The 17,849-nt window shown below is 41.0% G+C and overlaps 1 protein-coding gene across 4 annotated transcripts in view; it reads left to right on the top strand.

The window, feature by feature from the left end:
• The window catches only part of FBXO16 (F-box protein 16), a 67,036-nt gene that overhangs the window by 15,976 nt on the left and 33,211 nt on the right, over nt 1–17,849 (top strand). For 3 of the 4 annotated variants that reach the window (XM_054561388.2, XM_054561390.2, XM_024251190.3), the window contains exons 3-4: nt 5,670–5,705; nt 15,929–16,135. In XM_054561388.2, the coding sequence (XP_054417363.1) occupies nt 5,670–5,705; nt 15,929–16,135 (243 nt within the window). The remainder of the gene's footprint in view (nt 1–5,669; nt 5,706–15,928; nt 16,136–17,849) is intronic. The other variant, XM_054561389.2, reaches the window with a different exon arrangement.

Raw genomic sequence — 17,849 nt, 5'->3', positions numbered from 1 at the left:
TTCATTGAATTCCTTGATTTTCAGAAATTTTCTTCGAAAAATTACGAGTCTTGATCAATTTAGCAGCTGCGGAGAAGAAAAGTGTCTTAGGAGGCAAAAAATTGCCTAAATGCCTCTTGCAGTTCGATTTTTAGAGAAGCTGATTCTGAGATTAGCATGTAGAGCGTTGACTGGAGAGGACTTTCAGGATCAGCACCTGGGAAGGGAAGGAAATAAAAGGAAAAGGAGAGAAAAGGGGCAGATGTGGGGCAAAGGAAGAAGTTGGGCTGGAATGCAGTCTCAATGAGGTCTCCACTGACCCCATAGGACTCCCTGAAGCTGCCAAGATGCCTCAGATTGGTTGTAAAGAAATATCTGAGGCTGGGTAATTTATAAAGAAAAGAGGTTTAATTGGCTCACAGTTCTGCAGGCTGTGCAGGAAACATAATGGCATCTGCTTCTGGGGTGGCCTCAAGGAGCTTTCCATCATGACAGAGGGCAAAGCAGGAGGAGGCATCTTACATGGCAGGAGCAGGAGGAAGAGTGAGACAGGGGAGGTCCCACACACTTTTAAACAACCAGATCTCGTGAGAACTCACTCCCGCTGATGACAGCGCTAGGGGGATGGTGCTAAGCCATGACAAACTGCCCCCATGATCCAATCACCCTCCCACCAGGCCCCACCTTCAACATAGGGGATTACAATTTTTTTTTTTTTTTTGAAACAGAATTCATTCTTTTGCCCAGGCTGGAGTGCAATGGCGTGATCTTGGCTCACTGCAACCTCTGCCTCCCAGTTCAAGTGATTCTCCTGCCTCAGCCTCCTGAGTAGCTGGGATTGCAGGCACCCACCACCACACCTGGCTAATTTTCATATTTTTAGTAGAAATGGAGTTTCACCATGATGGCCAGGCTGGTCTTGAACTCCTGACCTCAGTGATCCGCTGGCCTTGGCCTCCCAAAGTGCTGGATTATAGGCATGAGTCACTGTGCCCAGCCGGGAATTATAATTTGATATGAGATTTGGTGGGGACGGAGATCCAAACCCCAACATTTGTCTTACATTGTGGCAAGGGGAAAGGGAGGAAGAGGATCTGGTCTTTATACTTCCACACTGACCGAACATTCAGTGGCTGCTAGCTGCCTACCCACCCCCGCCAGGTCTGACCTTGGGCAAGGCAGCTCTCTCAAGCTCATAACTGTCAACCAGCAGCCTTCCAACAGGTGGGGAAATAAATCCTTCAGTTCTGGAGGGGAACGAGTGCATCACAGCACTCGTTGTTTCTTTAATAGATTTTTATCCAATGTAACGATCACGTCCCAAGATAATATGTACTTTATTGTCCCGAACTCCCATTTTATTCCAAAAATAATAATAATAATTTTTTGGTTTAGTTAGGTTCTTGTGTGGAGTAAATTAATTTTTAAAAATCTTTGTGTGTATATATACACATAAGTATGTGTACAAATGCAGAGTCACACATATAGAATTTGTATATGATTATGCCAAGCTGGTGTTTGTTTGTTTGTTTTTGAGGATCTCACTCTGTCACCCAGGCTGGAGTACAGTGGCACAATCACGGCTCACTGCAGCCTCCACCTCCTGGGCTCAAGCGATCTTCCTGTCTCCTCCTCCCAGGTAGCTAGGACCACCAGGCTCACACCACCATGCCCGGCTAATTTTTTTTGTTTTTATTAGAGAAAAGGCCTGGTCTCAAACTCCTGAGTGCAAGTGAGCCTCTGTCTCAGCCTCCCAAAGCTCTGGGATTACAGGCATCAACCACCATGCCCAGCTATATCAAACTGTTAATACTGCTTTTTCCCAAAGAGTTATATGGGTGTTGGTGGACAGAGGAGGGTGTGTTAGAAGAGAGAGCTTTCATTTTCTTACTTCATACAATGCAGCAATGTTTCCAATTTTAAAACAAATTAGAACATAAATATGTATCGTATATTATACACACACACACCCCCATACATATAAGTAAACAAAGAACAATAACTCTGGAATTGAAAACTCTGGTTTCAAATCAGCTGTACCAGTTTTACCTTCTCTGGGCTTTATCCTCCTTTGTAAAATGAGTGGATTGGATCAGATGACCTTGAAGGTCCCTTCTGGATCTAACGTTCTAACTGTGTGAAAGGAATTAAAAATAGATGCCCAAGGAGACAGCTGGCCAAAAGGCATCCAGACAATAATTTCAAGGGGCTTCCACACTTCTAAATGAGGGCATTTGTCACCAATGATCAGTGAAATTTTAAGGCCCTGTTTTTTGTTTTTGTTTTAATTTTGTCTTTCTTCTATTCTGTAGTAAAATGTGAAATATGTAACTATCTTAGACAAAATAAGAGTCACAGGATTTTAACTTCACAGCAGGCTTTAAGCAGAAGATTGAATTCTCTAAATTCAAATTTAGACGCCTAAAAAAAAAACTGCATCATCAGGATAGGCATATATAACAGATTAGTAAGTTATTCAAGCATTGTGAATTTTGGGTGAAGGAATGTTTTTAAAGTGTGTATTTCTTTGCCAACTAGTGTTTTAATTGAAAGTGATCTTTATCACACATACGTAGAAAGGTAACTATGGAAGATGACGGATAGGACAATTTCCTTGACATTTCATTGTGTATGTGTATATCAAAACATCAAGTTGTATACCTTAAATATACACAGTTTTTTAAAAGAAAAGAAAGTGATCCATATTTCTTTTAGGGTATGGTTCACACATGTTGTACAGTACATGTTAAAAAAGTGTTCTGAGAAAAAGCACCCAGTTACCATCAATCAATCATTATTTAGGGGCCCCTAAATATCTCACTCCTACATTATAATGATGTCACACGGTAAAATATGTAACTACAGTGTCAACAGACTAAAATAACAACCGTGGGATTTTGACTTAACAGCAGGCTTTGAGTAAACTGTGATATAAACAGACTGCAGCATCTTGCAAGAAAAGAAGATCCGTTTTAATATTTCCATTTGGAAGAAATACTTTGTTTTCCAGCTCTTTAAAATGAAGAACCTGATTGCAAATCTTTGGAATAAAGACTTGCTCCAAACCAGGGTGTATAAGACTGTAAGTCCAACTGAGAACCTGACAACAAAATTGTCTGCCCAAAATGATACGTCTTGTCAAGGGTAGAGTCAGAACCAGATCTGAGGTCTCTTGACTTTCAGTCTAGTGTCTTTCCTCTACCCCTTCTGTCCCATCAGTTTCTACTTGAGTCTAGATGCCTTCTGGTAAAGAGCTGGACTTGCATGGACTCCATTTAGACTTTGTCTCGTGTTTTAACCTGCGTAGCACTTCCCAGCATCTACCCCATTCCTTTTCTACAGCTTCTTGTTGACTGTCTTTTCCCCTTTAAGTCAGTTTCCTTTTGTTTCCAATGGGCCACACCATCATTGGACACCATGCTTCAACTTCCTCTTGAAGCTCTGTTGTGGTCTCTTCTTCCTATAGTCAGACCAAAGCATGGGCAGAAGTTCATCAAGAATGTAAGGCTGGAAGTCAGAATGGGGAAGACCAAGGATCTGGTGAGGAATCGAGTGCAGTGTTGAGCTGAACACATAGTTTGGACCCAGGGATTTTTAAAATATCTGTAAATATAACCTCTTTGGTCCTCTGCTTATCCTTTCTAAAATATAGGAATCGAACAAAAAGACCTTTAGGATTCCTTTTAGCTCTAAAATTCTATGACTTCTGAAGCTTTCTTGTTGTTGTTAGTCAATCAGCAAAATGATTTATTGAGGGCCTTCCATGGACTCTGTACTTGAGGGTTCTGTGGAGCACGTAAGAGAAAGTGGTTGTAATCTACTTGGGAAGATAAAATTAACAGAAACCACTAGAGAGCAAAACAAACACTGTAAAGTCTAAGTGAAGCGTGAACTATAAATTGAGTGGGAGTTAGGAGGAGAAAAATCCCTGGGCATCAGAAAAGTGACAACATTGGTTGCATGGGTTGGGCGATGCATGATTGATAGAGAAGAATTCAGACAATATTTGAATCCGGATACTTTGAGTCTCCTGTGTTCTACAGATTCTCCTCTACTTCTTTTCATCTAGAATTTCTGAGTTTATCTGTTGCCATTATTTGAGGGTCCTGGTAGCCCAGGTGGCAGTTAGCTGCGGGGGAGGGTCTTTTTCTTCTTCTCTTATGTGCAAAAACTGTCTATGACAGAAGAGATTCCCTGGCCAAGAGCAAAACTGACATTTCACTGGTCCCAAGGTGGTGGTTGAACCAGTTATTTCAATTCCTATTTTGTATGTCCTTGGCAACCAGAGCTTGAGAGTTAAAAAAGGAAGGAAAGCATCATCTGTGGGAAGCATAAAACCAGCTCCTCAGCCTCTTCCATAAAAAGAGAAGAAATAGGCCTGTGCCACCTCTCCAAATGGGAACATTCTTACAGCACTAGAGAATGTAGCAATTGCCAAGAGGAGGGAAAAACATCAATCCCAATTTTGAAAGCTGACAGAGGGTGTATGGGATAAAGCAAGTGAGACATTCACGTATGTTCATTACTCTCTCTTCCTCTCTTAATAACCCCCTTCTCTGTCACGTGTCCCCACATTAGTCTTCCTTTCCTCACTCACTGAAATATACATATGCACTGATGCTCAGAAAAGCACCTTGACACCAATATGTAAAGGTACTCACATTGTACTGATACATCCATAAGGATATTCGTTCTCACAATCACATTCTTTCAATTCAATAAACATAGATACCTGTAACATGCTCTGTAAGCACTCTACTGGAGATGTCAAGATGAATAAGACTTAGTTTCTATCCTAAATAATATATCTTAATAAACCTATACCAACAAATATTCAAGTGGAAGCCCAGAGGTGCACACACACACATTTCTAATCCTACACATGTGTACGTACTTATACGCATATGTGCGTACTTATCACATATGTGATATGTGTATACACTGAAATAGAAAAACAGAACTGATCATTCACTTGTTTTGTAAATTCTCATACTATTAATATTGAAACATTTCAGATGGGGGAGTTTCATGTTCCTGTTTTTTCGTAGTTTTTTCATCTTTCAAATTCTAAAATTGATTTCTCTTTATAATTCCATTTTTAAAATTTCTTTCACTTTAAAAAAACCATTTTTTCTTTCTTTTCTTTTCTTTCTTTTTTTTTTTTTTTTTTTTTTTTTTTTTGACAGGGTCTGGCTCTGTCACCCAGGTTAGAAGTACAGTGACGTGATCATAGCTCACTGCAGCCTCAACTCCCCGGACTCAAGCGATCCTCCCACTTCAGCCTCAGCTGAGACTGCAGGGACACACCACCATGCCTGGCTAATTTTTTGTACTTTTGTAGAGGTGGAGTCTCACCATGTTGCCCAGGCTGCTCTTAAACTCCCTAGCTCAAATGATCTGCCTGCCTCGGCCTCCCAAAGTGCTGGGATTACAGGTGTGAGCCACTGAACCCAGCCTTATTACTTTTTCTTTCATATGAATTATTCCACATGTAGAAACTGAAAGAAAAAAAAAGAGAGAGAAACCTTGCCCAGGGTAAAAATACATAACCTCAGAAGTAAAATCTGTCTTTTAATATTCAGTTGATACAATGAATGTTTATTCACCGATCGCTTAATGATATCTTTCTTGTAATGGGTATTTTGAACTATGATATATGAAATTACCATATTCTTTTTTACTTACTGTAGGTATTTGAAGAAAGAAGAGCCCTGCTTGGCAAATGGGTAAACATTTAAAATATACTATTTTTGCATTATGTTATATTATCTGTTTTCGTCTTTCAGGCTGCTATTAAAAAATCAGACTGCGTGGTTTATAAATAACAGACATATTTTACTCAACTTGGATAGAAAGAAAAAAACCCCAGACATTTATTTTTCATGGTTCCGGAGGCTTAGGAAGCTCAAGATCAAGGTGCTGGCAGATTCAGTGTCTGCTGAGGCCTCTCTTCATAGACAGCCACCTCCTCACTGCATCATCACTTGGCAGAAGAGGGAGAATGAGTTATCTGGGGTCTACTTTATAAGGACAATAATCCCCTTCATAAGGGCCCCACCCTCACGACCTAATCACTTCACAAAGGCCCCACCTCCTAATCCCATCACACTGGGGGTTGAGATTTCAACATGAATTTGAGGTGATGTAAACATTCAGTCTGTAGCATTATCACAGAGGCCAGAGAATTCAGCATGGATTTAAGGGAGTGCTTCTTCATTTCCTGAGAAGCATGGCAGGTGCTTTCTGTAGGTATCAGTTAGGATTTGGGCAGGAAAACAGAAGTCGTATCTTATTTTAACAGACATAATTAATGAAAAGGATTCGTTAAGCAAATATTGGAGAGCAGAAGAGACAAAAAGGGAATGCTGAGGTTCCAGGGAGATAGAACTGCGGGAATTAGTTACCATCAGCTTTCCTGGTACTGGGAGCTCAGAGGGAAGAGCTTCAGCCCCATGGGGAAGCCAGATTTCTATAGAATAAAGTAGATGACATCACAGCCAGCTGGTTCTGATACAGTTGGTGAAGCATGATGGTTCTGGGTGTATGGGAAAAAAAGCTGGACCTTGGAATCAACAGCTACTGTCAGGATCAAGAGTTAGGTGATCCTGATACGAACAGCAACCAAATAGGAGTAAGTTTCTCCTCCCTCAATTTCCCTCTAGCACCTTCCTCCTCATTGGCAGCATTTATCAGGGAGCCAGCTGTCAAAGGAGAAATATGGTGATAGAGATCCTGCCTTCTTTTCTTTTTTTGAGACGGAGTTTTGCTCTTGTTGCCCAGGCTGGAGTGTAATGGCGCCATCTCAGATCACTGCAACCTCCTCTGCCTCCCGGGTTCAAGTGATTCTCCTGCCTCAGCCTCCTGATTAGCTGGGATTACAGGTGCCTACCACTATGCCTGGCTAGTTTGTTGTATTTTTAGTAGAGACGGAGTTTCACCATGTGGCAAGGCTGGTCTTGAACTCCTGACCTCAGGTGATCCATCCCCCTTCACCTCCCAAAGTGCTGGGATTGCAGGTGTGAACCACATGCCCAGCCCAAGAGATCCTGCCTTCTATGCTCACAAAGTAGAGCACAGAAAGGTGGATTTGGGTCAGGTGCAATGGCTCACAACTGTAACACCAGTACTTTGGGAGGCTGAGGGAGGAGGAGAGCTTAAGGCCAGGAGTTTGAGACTAGCCTGGGCAACATAACAAGACCCCATATCTACAAAAATAATATTAAAAAAATTAGCCAGACGTGGTGGTGCATTCCTATAGTCCCAGCTACTTGGGATGGGTAAGGCAGGAGGATTGCTTGAGCCCAGGAGTTCAAGGCTGTAGTGAGCTGTTGCACTGGTGCACTCCAGCCTGGGCAACAGAGCAAGACCATGTCTCAAAACAAACAAACAAACCCCAAAATAGAAAGATGAATTTGGATCTGAGGGACAGTAGCTTAGTAACCAGCACAGTTTACCCATTTGGCTACTCAGCATTCATATATACCCTTCTATAGATCCTGACACTTCCATACAAGAACTATAACAATGTTATGTTTTTACCTAACAAGATACAACTATCCTTCATCAAAAACTAGGACTTTCTCATCTGTTCCTCAAAAGGAGGGACACAAAGTCTCAATGGCCATCCCTGGGTGATGATCAAAATATCTATCTCTGGGCATTTTTTTTTTTTGAGATTCTCTATTTTCTTTCTTTAAGAGAATAATCTACGGAGGCAGGGCTGGCTTCTTCCTGTTTTTCGTTGTACATTCCTTGATGCTTACCAGGCATTAACAGATATTTTCTAAATCAATAAATAATTGTCTCTTGTTTTTCTCCTTTCCCCAAACAAACTTATTCCTTAAAATCACTAAGTCATATGGTAGCCTATGTACCCCTGCAAAAACCCAATGAATTGGGCTTAAGGGAGATATTTCTAATTTATTTTTATTTACATTTCTGTCTCCATTTTAATTTTTAGATTTCTTTTGTTTGTGTGTTTCATGGACAAGACAGTAACATAAGAAATGCATTTTCGAAAGAAAGAGAGAGGAAGGAAGGAAGGAAGGAAGGAAGGAAGGAAGGAAGGAAGGAAGGAAGGAAGGGGAAATAAGGATACCAGTGTTTTTACTTAGCATTACTTGGGATTTTCACTGTAGGCATCAAGCACTGTCTGAGTTTTAAAGTTTAATCTAGTATTAGAAGTGAAATCATTTTTTAAAAAAGAATCTAGACAGTGACAGATATAATATGAATTGTATTCAATGATAGACAGTCCAGAAGTATTTTTATATTTGGCCATAGAATTTGGCAATTTTTGTTCATTTATTTGCACATGATTCTGTCTAATGTTCTGTACAACAGCAAATAAGAGAAACTGAAAAGCTCTTCTACTTTGCTGTTTCATGCTACTACTTAATCCCCTTCCTCTCAAATCTTCTCTGCCCTTCAATCCCTGTTAGAAAAGGCGATTCCCTCCCAAATTGAGAGAGAACACCACAGGAGAAGTGAAAAGAGAAAGAATCTCAGATTTTCTCTCAGCTTCTGCTCTGTTGCTAATATAAATAATAGTAATATAATAACCCATTTTAATAAAGTAGATGGCATCACTTTTAACTTGCTGGAAACAACCATAATCAGAGTTAGAATTCAAAAGAGAAACAAGGAAAACTATTTTGCAAATTGCATGATAGAAAAAAGATTAATATCCAGGATATATAAAGAGTTCCTACAAGTCAATAAGAAAAATACAAATATCCCTACAGAATAATGGGCTAATATAAGAATGAGGAATATTTAAAAAAAAGAACAATAAGCATATAAAATATGCTCAATTTTACCAAAATCAGAGAAATGCAAATGAAAACAACGAAATTCCCAAATTCTCTCTTCCTTGCCTATATGGCAAAAATTGAAGAGCTAGATAATATATATAGCTCTTCATTATATATATTACATATATAATATACCCTGTAAGAAAGGATTTACTGGAAAGCAGGAAGATACTTTTAAACTCACTTGGAGGGAATGTAAAATGGTAAAGACCTTTTAAAGACCATTTGACAGGATCTGTTAAAATTTTAAATGCACGTATGCTTTGAGCCTCTATTTATGTATGCTAGAGAAATATTCATTCAGAACATGAAAAGGCATGAAAAAGCATGTGCCAAGATATTGCTCCTCCTCCTCCTTTTTCTTTCTTCCTATTGGAAAGGTATCAGTAGTAATGGTATCAGTAGTAAATTGAGTAAATAGAAAATGCCATATTCATCCTACTATGACTTAATGAGAAGACAAAAGGCTCTGGAGCTCATTACATGTCAGGACATGTGTGGCTACATTTTGTTTACTTATTTATTATTATTATTATTATTTTAAGACGGAGTCTTGCTCTGTCGCCTAGGCTGGAGTGCAGTGGCGCGATCTAGGCTCACTGCAAGCTCCGCCTCCCAGGTTCACGCCATTCTCCTGCCTCAGCCTCCCGAGTAGCTGGGACTACAGGCGCCCGCCACTGCTCCCGGCTAATTTTTTTTGTATTTTTAGTAGAGACGGGGTTTCACCGTGGTCTCGATCTCCTGACCTCGTGATCCACCCGCCTCAGCCTCCCAAAGTGCTGGGATTACAGGTGTGAGCCACTGTGCCCGGCCCATTATTGTTATTATTATTATTATTATTACTATTATTATTATTATTTTGAGATGGAGTCTCGCTCTGTCACCCAGGCTGGAGTGCATTGGCGCGATCTCGGCTCACTGCAACCTCCGCCTCCTGGGTTCAAGAGATTCACCTACCTCAGCCTCCTGAGTAGCTGGGATTACAGGCGTGCGCCACCATGCCCAGCTAATTTTTGTATTTTTAGTAGAGACAGCGTTTCACCATGTTGTCAGGCTGGTGTTGAACTCCTGACCTTGTGATCCACTTGCCTCCCAAAGTGCTAGCATTACAGGCGTGAGCCACCACGCCCAGCCATTTTGTTTATTTTTTAAACTGCTACATAGTATTCCCTGGGATGGGTGTACTCTAATTTATTTCACTGCCACCAAGCTGATGGAGATAAGTGTGTGTGTGAATGTATAGAAGTGCATGACCATCTTCCAGGCATGGTGGTGCCATGCCTCAAGTCCCAGCTAATCCAGAGACTAAAGCAGGAGAATTACTTGAGCCCAGGAGTTTGAAGCTGTAGCGCGCCATGATCATGCCTGTGAATAGCCACTGCACTCCAGCCTGGGCCACATAGCAAGACTTTGTCTCTGAAAACAATTTTTTTTTTTTTTTTTCCCTGAGACAGGGTTTCGCTCTTGTTGCCCAGGGTGGAGTGCAATGGTGCAATCTCGGCTCACCACAACCTCTGCCTCCCGGGTTCAAGCCATTCTCCTCTTTCAGCCTCCCGAGTAGCTGGGATTACAGGCATGTGCCACCACGCCCAGCTAATTTTGTAATTTTTTTTAGTAGAGATGGGGTTTCTCCATGTTGGTCAGGCTGGTCTCGAACTCCTGACCTCAGGTGATCTGCCTGCCTTGGCCTTCCAAAGTGCTGGGATTACAGGCATGAGCTACCACGCCCAGCCCTAATAAAATTTTTTTTTAATTGGAAAAAAAGGAAATGCATGAACATCAAACTTTTGAACAGTGGTTATCTGTGGGAGATGAAGTGAGATTTGATGGGGAGCAGTGTTAAAGAAGCTTTTCATTTTTTATTCTATTGATTCTATATGTGCCTGCTTGAAACTTTTTTTTTTTTCAAGACCGAGTCTTGCTCTGTAGCTAAGTCTTGAGTGCAGTGATGTGATCTCAGCTCACTGCAACCTCTACCTCCTGGGCTCAAGTGATCCTCCCACCTCAGCCTCCCAGGTAGCTGGGACTATGGGCATACGCCAACATGCCCATTTTTTATTTTATTTTATTTTTTATTTTAAGAAACAGGATCTCGCAATGTTGCCCAGCTGGTTTTGGTCTTGAACTCCTGGGCTCAAGCAATCCTTCCGTGTTGGCCTTTCAAAGTGCTGGAACTATAGACCTGAGCCACCTTGCCCAGCCCTGTTTGAAACTTTTAAGACAAAAACGTATTTACACTTGGTGAAATTAAATTTTTGATAATAGGACTCAGAAACTCAACCAGAAGAGATCATATAACCAATAAGCCAACAGAAACAAGCCTCTCTTTTTATCCCCCTCCCACCCTCTTTTTGCCATTCAGTGTGAGGTGGGTGGAACCTGATCGCCCTAGCAACCTTCTCACTTCCTGAAATGGCAGCAAGAATCCTTGTAACAACTACTCTAAAAATAGGATGTGCACAGTTATATTGAGTCAAGAAAGCCTTAAAAAAGGCATCCTTCAGGAATGAATCGGGAAGCAAGGTACCGTACGTGATGCTAGAATAGGAGAATAATGGTCCTGACAGTCCCCCAGTCTCATACATGAGGTCCCTGGCTACTCAGTTAGGGTTATTTTTGCTTGAGAGGTGACGCAAGAGATGTGGGGGATAACTGAATTCCTGTACAGTTAACCCCTCCATGGATTATCTACTTTTTGGATTATTTCTAGCACCTTCTAAATCCTAGAGGGATTTTCCCCTGCTGTTCAGCATTCTTCTGAGTCATCTAACCTTCTTCAGTTGGTAGTTTAAGGAATGTAAATTAGTTTTCTATTAGCCTAAACAAACACAATTAGAAAGGAAAATCCCTTGAGGCAAAGAACACCTATCAAAGCCAAACAAATTACCTCTGACCGTTGTAATCAGGGAAATAAATGAGGAACCAATGTAATTATCTTTTTAATCGCTGGAGAAAGTGTTTTAATGTTTTCTTTTATAGATTTCTTCAGTATTGTATAATACTAATGTTCTTTTATATTCATGTTAAATCACTCATTCTGCAACCTAAGCCCATTCTCTTTTGGGGACAGCAGGAAAGTAGATGAGCTAACCTCATTTATTCTCAATGCACTTTCCATCCTTGTCAATGTACAAACATGGTAATTTTATGCGCACATCTTTTTATAGTTACTTAACCCACATACATATTATTTTTAACATCACTGTGACATTTTCTAATAGTAGCTGCCATGTCTACAATGAGTCATGCACTCTATTAGGAATTTTATACATATATTATTGTATTTAATCCTCACAACCACCCTACAAGGTAGATGTAATTATCTCTAATGTATAAATGAGGAAATCGAGGTTGACATATTTCTGATGAGTAAAAGAACTAATAGAATATTGGGAGTGAGACACCAAATTGTCTTATTCCTAAGCCCACCATCAACCCATAATGTCCTGCTTTCCCCTATCATGTTGATATATTATGGTTTGTTTGGCTGATCCCCTACTATTAGGCATTTTGAGTTATCTTTGATTTTGTTGTGGCAGCCATAATATCTTATGAAAATTTTTTGTAACCGTAATCATCCTGGGTCTCAACGTAGCTCAGCCCCGCCAGACTCACATAGCACTGCCCGAAAGTAATTTTAGAATGAATTCCAGGCCGGATGTGGTAGCACATCCCAGCCACTCAGGATGCTGAGGTGGGAGGATCCCTTGAGCCCAGGAGGTTGAGGCTGTAGTGAGCTAGGATTGCACCACTGTACGCCAACCTGGGCGACACAGTGAGACCCTGTCTCTAAAAAAACAGAATGAAATAAAAAATAAATAAAATGAATTCCAATCTTCATTTTGTCTCTTTCAAGGAAAACAGGAGATCCAGTTCAAAACTCACAGCCATACTCCTCCAATCTGCCTTCACTCCCCAGCTCTCCCACACTAGCTGCCATAGAGGCTACCATCGCCTCTGTGAGCCCCGCAATTCCCGTCAAGCCAACTTCCCAACTGTTCTTCCTCTCTCGCCTCTCACCTTCCTTTTGGCTCTTTATTTTATAGATCAGTTCAGCTTCTAGGGCCAGTTCCCCCGGCCTTAGCCATTCTTGCCTGGTTTCTCTTCACTCATTCTCCTGAGAACCCATCTGAAAGAGCTGGGAAAGAAGTCTCTCTCTCTCTTTTTGTTTTTTTAATGATGGAGTCTTGCTCTGTTGCCCAGGCTGGAGTGCAGTGGCATGATCTTAGCTAACTGCAAGCACCACCTCCCGGGTTCACGCCATTCTGCCTCAGCCTCCTGAGTAACTGGGACTATAGGTGCCTGACACCATGCCCGGCTAATTTTTTTTTTTTTTTTTAGCAGAGACGGTGTTTCACCGTGTTAGCCAGGATGGTCTTGATCTCCTGACTTCATGATCCACCCACCTCGCCTCCCAAAGTGCTGGGATTACAGGCGTGAGCCACCACGCCCGGCCAGAAGTCTTCTTTTATGGGAGTTGGAGATATGGCTTGTATAGAAACGGGGCTGGGAGAAGGCAGGGAACACTCACACGTGAATCAGTTTTATTCCTGTGGTCTTCACAGTTAAAGTTTTTGTTTTTTCATTTTAGGGTCCCCCTCCTCCCCACTGCAGTGATAGTTTCCAAAGTGAGATTTGTGGGTCATAGAATAAATCTATAGTAGTGAATAGTTTTAATTAGGAAGTATTTCTACTGTTATTCTACTGTTAATTTTTTTTTTTTTTTTTTTTTGAGACGGAGTTTTTGCTCTTGTTGCCCAGGCTGGAGTGCAATGGCGCAATCTCGGCTCACCACAACCTCCGCCTCCTGGGTTCAAGTGATTCTCCTGCCTCACACTCCCAAATAGCTGGAATTACAGGCACGTACCACCGTGCCTGGCTAATTTTGTGTTTTCAGTAGAAACGGGGTTTCTCCATGTTGGTCAGGCTGGTCTTGAACTCCTGACCTCACGTGATCCACCGGCCTCAGCCTCCCAGGCATGAGCCACCGCGCCTCTAATGTTAAAATTTATGGAAGGCTGTTGTTTTGGACTGAGCTCCTATACTAGGCCCCAACAGACCAAACCAACCCAGAATGGAGGCACTCTCATGTAATCAAACTGAACTTTAAAAAGTGCCAGTTTAAATTAGAAATGAAAACCAGGACCAAAAAAAAAAAAACAAAACCCAAAACAGGAGATTCACAGCAACCCAATCTGAAGGGCCCCAGTTTATCTGAGCTGGCATAAGAAAGTCCCCTCTGTTTTAATCTTATGAGGAAAGTAACTCTGAAACAATCAATCCACTTTTTGCTCCTTATTTCTGCTTTTTTATTTTTTATTTATTTTTATTTTTATTGACAGGGCCTCTCTCTGTTGCCCAGGCTGGAGTGCAATGGCATGACCACAGCTCACTGCAGCCTCCACCACCCGGGCTCAAGCAATTCTCCCACCTCAGCCTCCCAAGTAGCTGGGACCACAGGCGTACACCACCATACCCAGCTAACTTTTTATTTTTTTGTGCAGATGGGATGTTGCTCAGGCTGGTTTCGAATTCCTGGGCTCAAGAGATTCTCCTGCCTCTGCCTCCCAAAGTGCTGAGATTACAGACATGAGCTACCACACGGGGCCTATTTCTCCTTTCTTCAACCCTTTTCTGCCTCTGAAGCCAACCAACCTCCTCTGCTCAGCTCTGAGGAGCTCTTATCTGTTCTTTTGATGGGATGCTACCTGATTCATGAATCGCTAATAAAAGCCAATTAGATCTTTAAACACAATTTGTTGACATTTTGTTTTTTAACACTACTAATTGAAAAATATATATCAAATTGACCCTTGAGAAGCCAAAAAGAAAAAAAAACATCAAATTAAATTTAAAATACATTGCGCAACTGTGACGAAGTTAACTTGTTCTAAGGCTTGCAAAAAATAAATTTTTCCTTTACATGCCTTTTTAGGTAGTCAGTGTATTTTATGATTATGACTAAAATATTATAAACAGATTATAAAATTCTGTGTATAGCCGGGCACAGTGGCTCACGCTAGTAGTCTCAGCACTTTGGGAGGCCAAGGTGGGCGGATCACGAGGTCAGAAGTTCGAGACCAGCCTGACCAACATGGTGAAACCCTGTCTCTACTAAAAATACTAAAGTTAGCCAGGCGTGGTGGCACGTGCCTGTAATCCCAGCTACTCGGGAGGCTGAGGCAGGAGAATCACTTGAACCCAGGAGGTGGAGGTTGCAGTGAGCCGAGATTGCGCTACTGCACTCCAGTCTAGGTGACAGAGTGAGACTCCGTCTCAAAAAAAAAAAATTCTGTTTATAATAACTGTACTGAATATCTATATGTGAAATGCAATAATATACAAAGATACAACCAGCTCAAACTTCCCTATTTTCTCTTCCCCAATGGGCCAGGGAAGAAAAGAGATTTAGACTTCCAGTGAAGTGGCTCACTGAGCTGGTAGGTGTTGTTCCCTTTTTCTCTTTTGGTTTTGGGCAGTCTCCAGGTGCTCATGCTTGGTCATTCCCTGATCTTGGGTGTTGTTCAGGGTAATCTCTGAGGAAAATTGTGAAGTAGCCAATTGTTGGACATACCCTGGCTTCCTTTGGCATTCACTTCCTCTCTTCAAGTCCTCCTTTATCAACACATCCTCTCCAATCATATCAGTCATTTACATACTAGTGAGAATTTACCCCAATATACTTTCCTTCTGAGGGATATTTGCTTGTAATACTTTCTCTCCAATTGTGAATACAAGGGTTTGTTTCTGGTCCTGCTGTTTTAAGCACTGATGGGATAATGCAGAAACTATTTGAGGGGAGGAGCTGCGCAGTTATTTTATCTTAAAATTGTCTTTTATAAGCAGATATATTCTCAGTTTATGAATATGGCCAGCTCCCAATTTATTGTTCATATGTGACTGCAAGTTTTGAGGTCACATGCACTTCTGTGTGCACACTTAGGTCATGCACATGCTCCCATATAAATGTCAGAGAAGACAGGTGGCAAAGCATGGAATTTGCCGATTAGGGAAATAAACACTAGAAATAAATTACTAAACTCCCTTTCTATGCCATTGTCATCTCTTACTCGTAATGAATCTGCTATCAGACTAAACCTGGAGTTTTTGCATTTTGCTTTGTTTTGTTTTTCTAGTTTGACAAATGGACAGACTCTCAAAGAAGAAGAATCCTCACAGGCCTGTTGGAGCGCTGCTCACTGTCCCAGCAAAAGTTCTGCTGTCGAAAGCTTCAAGAGAAAATTCCAGCAGAAGCCCTGGACTTTACGACCAAGCTTCCAAGGGTGTTATCTTTATACATCTTTTCTTTCCTGGACCCCCGGAGCCTTTGTCGTTGTGCACAGGTAAAGGCAAGGAAGGGGTATGTGGTGTTTTGTGAGGACAGCCTTAGGAAACTTGAAACTTGAAACTAGAAGTTAAGGGGAAACAGGCATACACACACACACATATACACACATACACACAAACACACAGATACACACACTCATATACACACATACACACACACACAAATGTACACTTAGACACACGTGTACTCATAAACACACACATATACACATATACACACACGTATACACATACACACACACAAATACATATACACAAACACAAACACACGCACATATACACACATATATGCAAACACAAATATACACACAAACACACATACACATACACACATACACATACATATACACATGCACACACAAATACATACGTGCACAAACACACACAAACACGTGTACACAAATAAACACACACACACATAGACACACATAAACACACATACAAACACATACACAAACAACACACATATACACACATACACACAAACACACATACACACACAAACATACACACACAAAACTAAGAAAGAGAAGGGATGATCAATATGTTTGTACATTTGGATTAACCTCCACCATCTTTGTGCCCAACTCTATTTAGAACTCAAATGGGGAAAAAAGCATAAGCCACATTAGTGTACAACAAAGAAGTATTAGCTAGTTGGGACTCTAAATACACATGTAAGAAATGGTTCATCAGCAGGACGGTCTTATACTGCACAGCATTCAGCTGCAATAAGGTCCTCAATTGTAGAGCACAGGGCACTAATGAATAAAAAAGCTCAAAATAAGGGCCTAATGAGATATGTACAAAAGAGAATGAGACTAAAAGAGATCCAGGGATCCAGGTGTGCAGGTGTGCTCATACAGGCCTTGGAAAAGGAGCTGATTGTTATTTTTTTTTCTTTTACAAGTAATTCTGTCCTGTATTAAAGTGAAGTTAAATTATTTTAGATATAAAACTGGTAGTCATTTTGTTGAGTCATTTCATAGAGTTTGGCAAGACCAGAAATTACCCGCCAGTGTGCATTCATATATGTGTGACATGTTAATTTTAGTTTTTAAAATTAAGAAAATGAATGCGGGAGAAAAGATGGGTCCGGGTGTGGTGGCTCACACCTGTAATCCCAGCACTTTGGGAGGCGGAGGTGGGAGGATTGCCTGAGCCTAGGGGTTCAAGACTAGCCTGGGCAACATAGGGAGACCTTGTCTTTACAAAACATTTTAAATTAGGTGGGTGTGGTGACGTGTGCCTGTGGTTCCAGCTACTTGGGAGGCTGAAGTGGGAGGATTACTTGAACCCAGAAGGTTGAGGCTTCAGTGAACTATGACTGTGCCACTACACAGCAGCCTGGGCAACAGAGTGAGACTCTGTCTCAAAAAAAAATGTATTATTCAATAAATGGTGTAGGGACAATGGAGCAACTCTCTGGAAAAAAAAAATTTCAGTAGGATAAAAGATAAAACCAAAGGAAACTATTAAAGTCCTCAAAGAAAACAGGAAAGGAAGCCTTTGTGAGTATCCCATGATACCCAGAAGTCTTAAAAGAAAATACGCAATTTAAAATCTTGCTTTCTTCATTTTATGTATCATGAGCAAGAATGAAGAAGCAGATTTTTAAATTGTGACTATAAAAATTAAAATATTATTCATGGAACAGAACACCATAAATAAATCCAAACAGTAGGCAGGGAAAAAAAATCGATTGCATTG

The sequence above is a fragment of the Pongo abelii genome, chromosome 7 (assembly GCF_028885655.2).
Source record: "Pongo abelii isolate AG06213 chromosome 7, NHGRI_mPonAbe1-v2.0_pri, whole genome shotgun sequence".
Taxonomy (NCBI): Eukaryota; Metazoa; Chordata; class Mammalia; order Primates; family Hominidae; genus Pongo; species Pongo abelii.
Note: the sequence above shows the minus strand (reverse complement) of the source record. Positions and strands in the feature narration are given on the sequence as shown.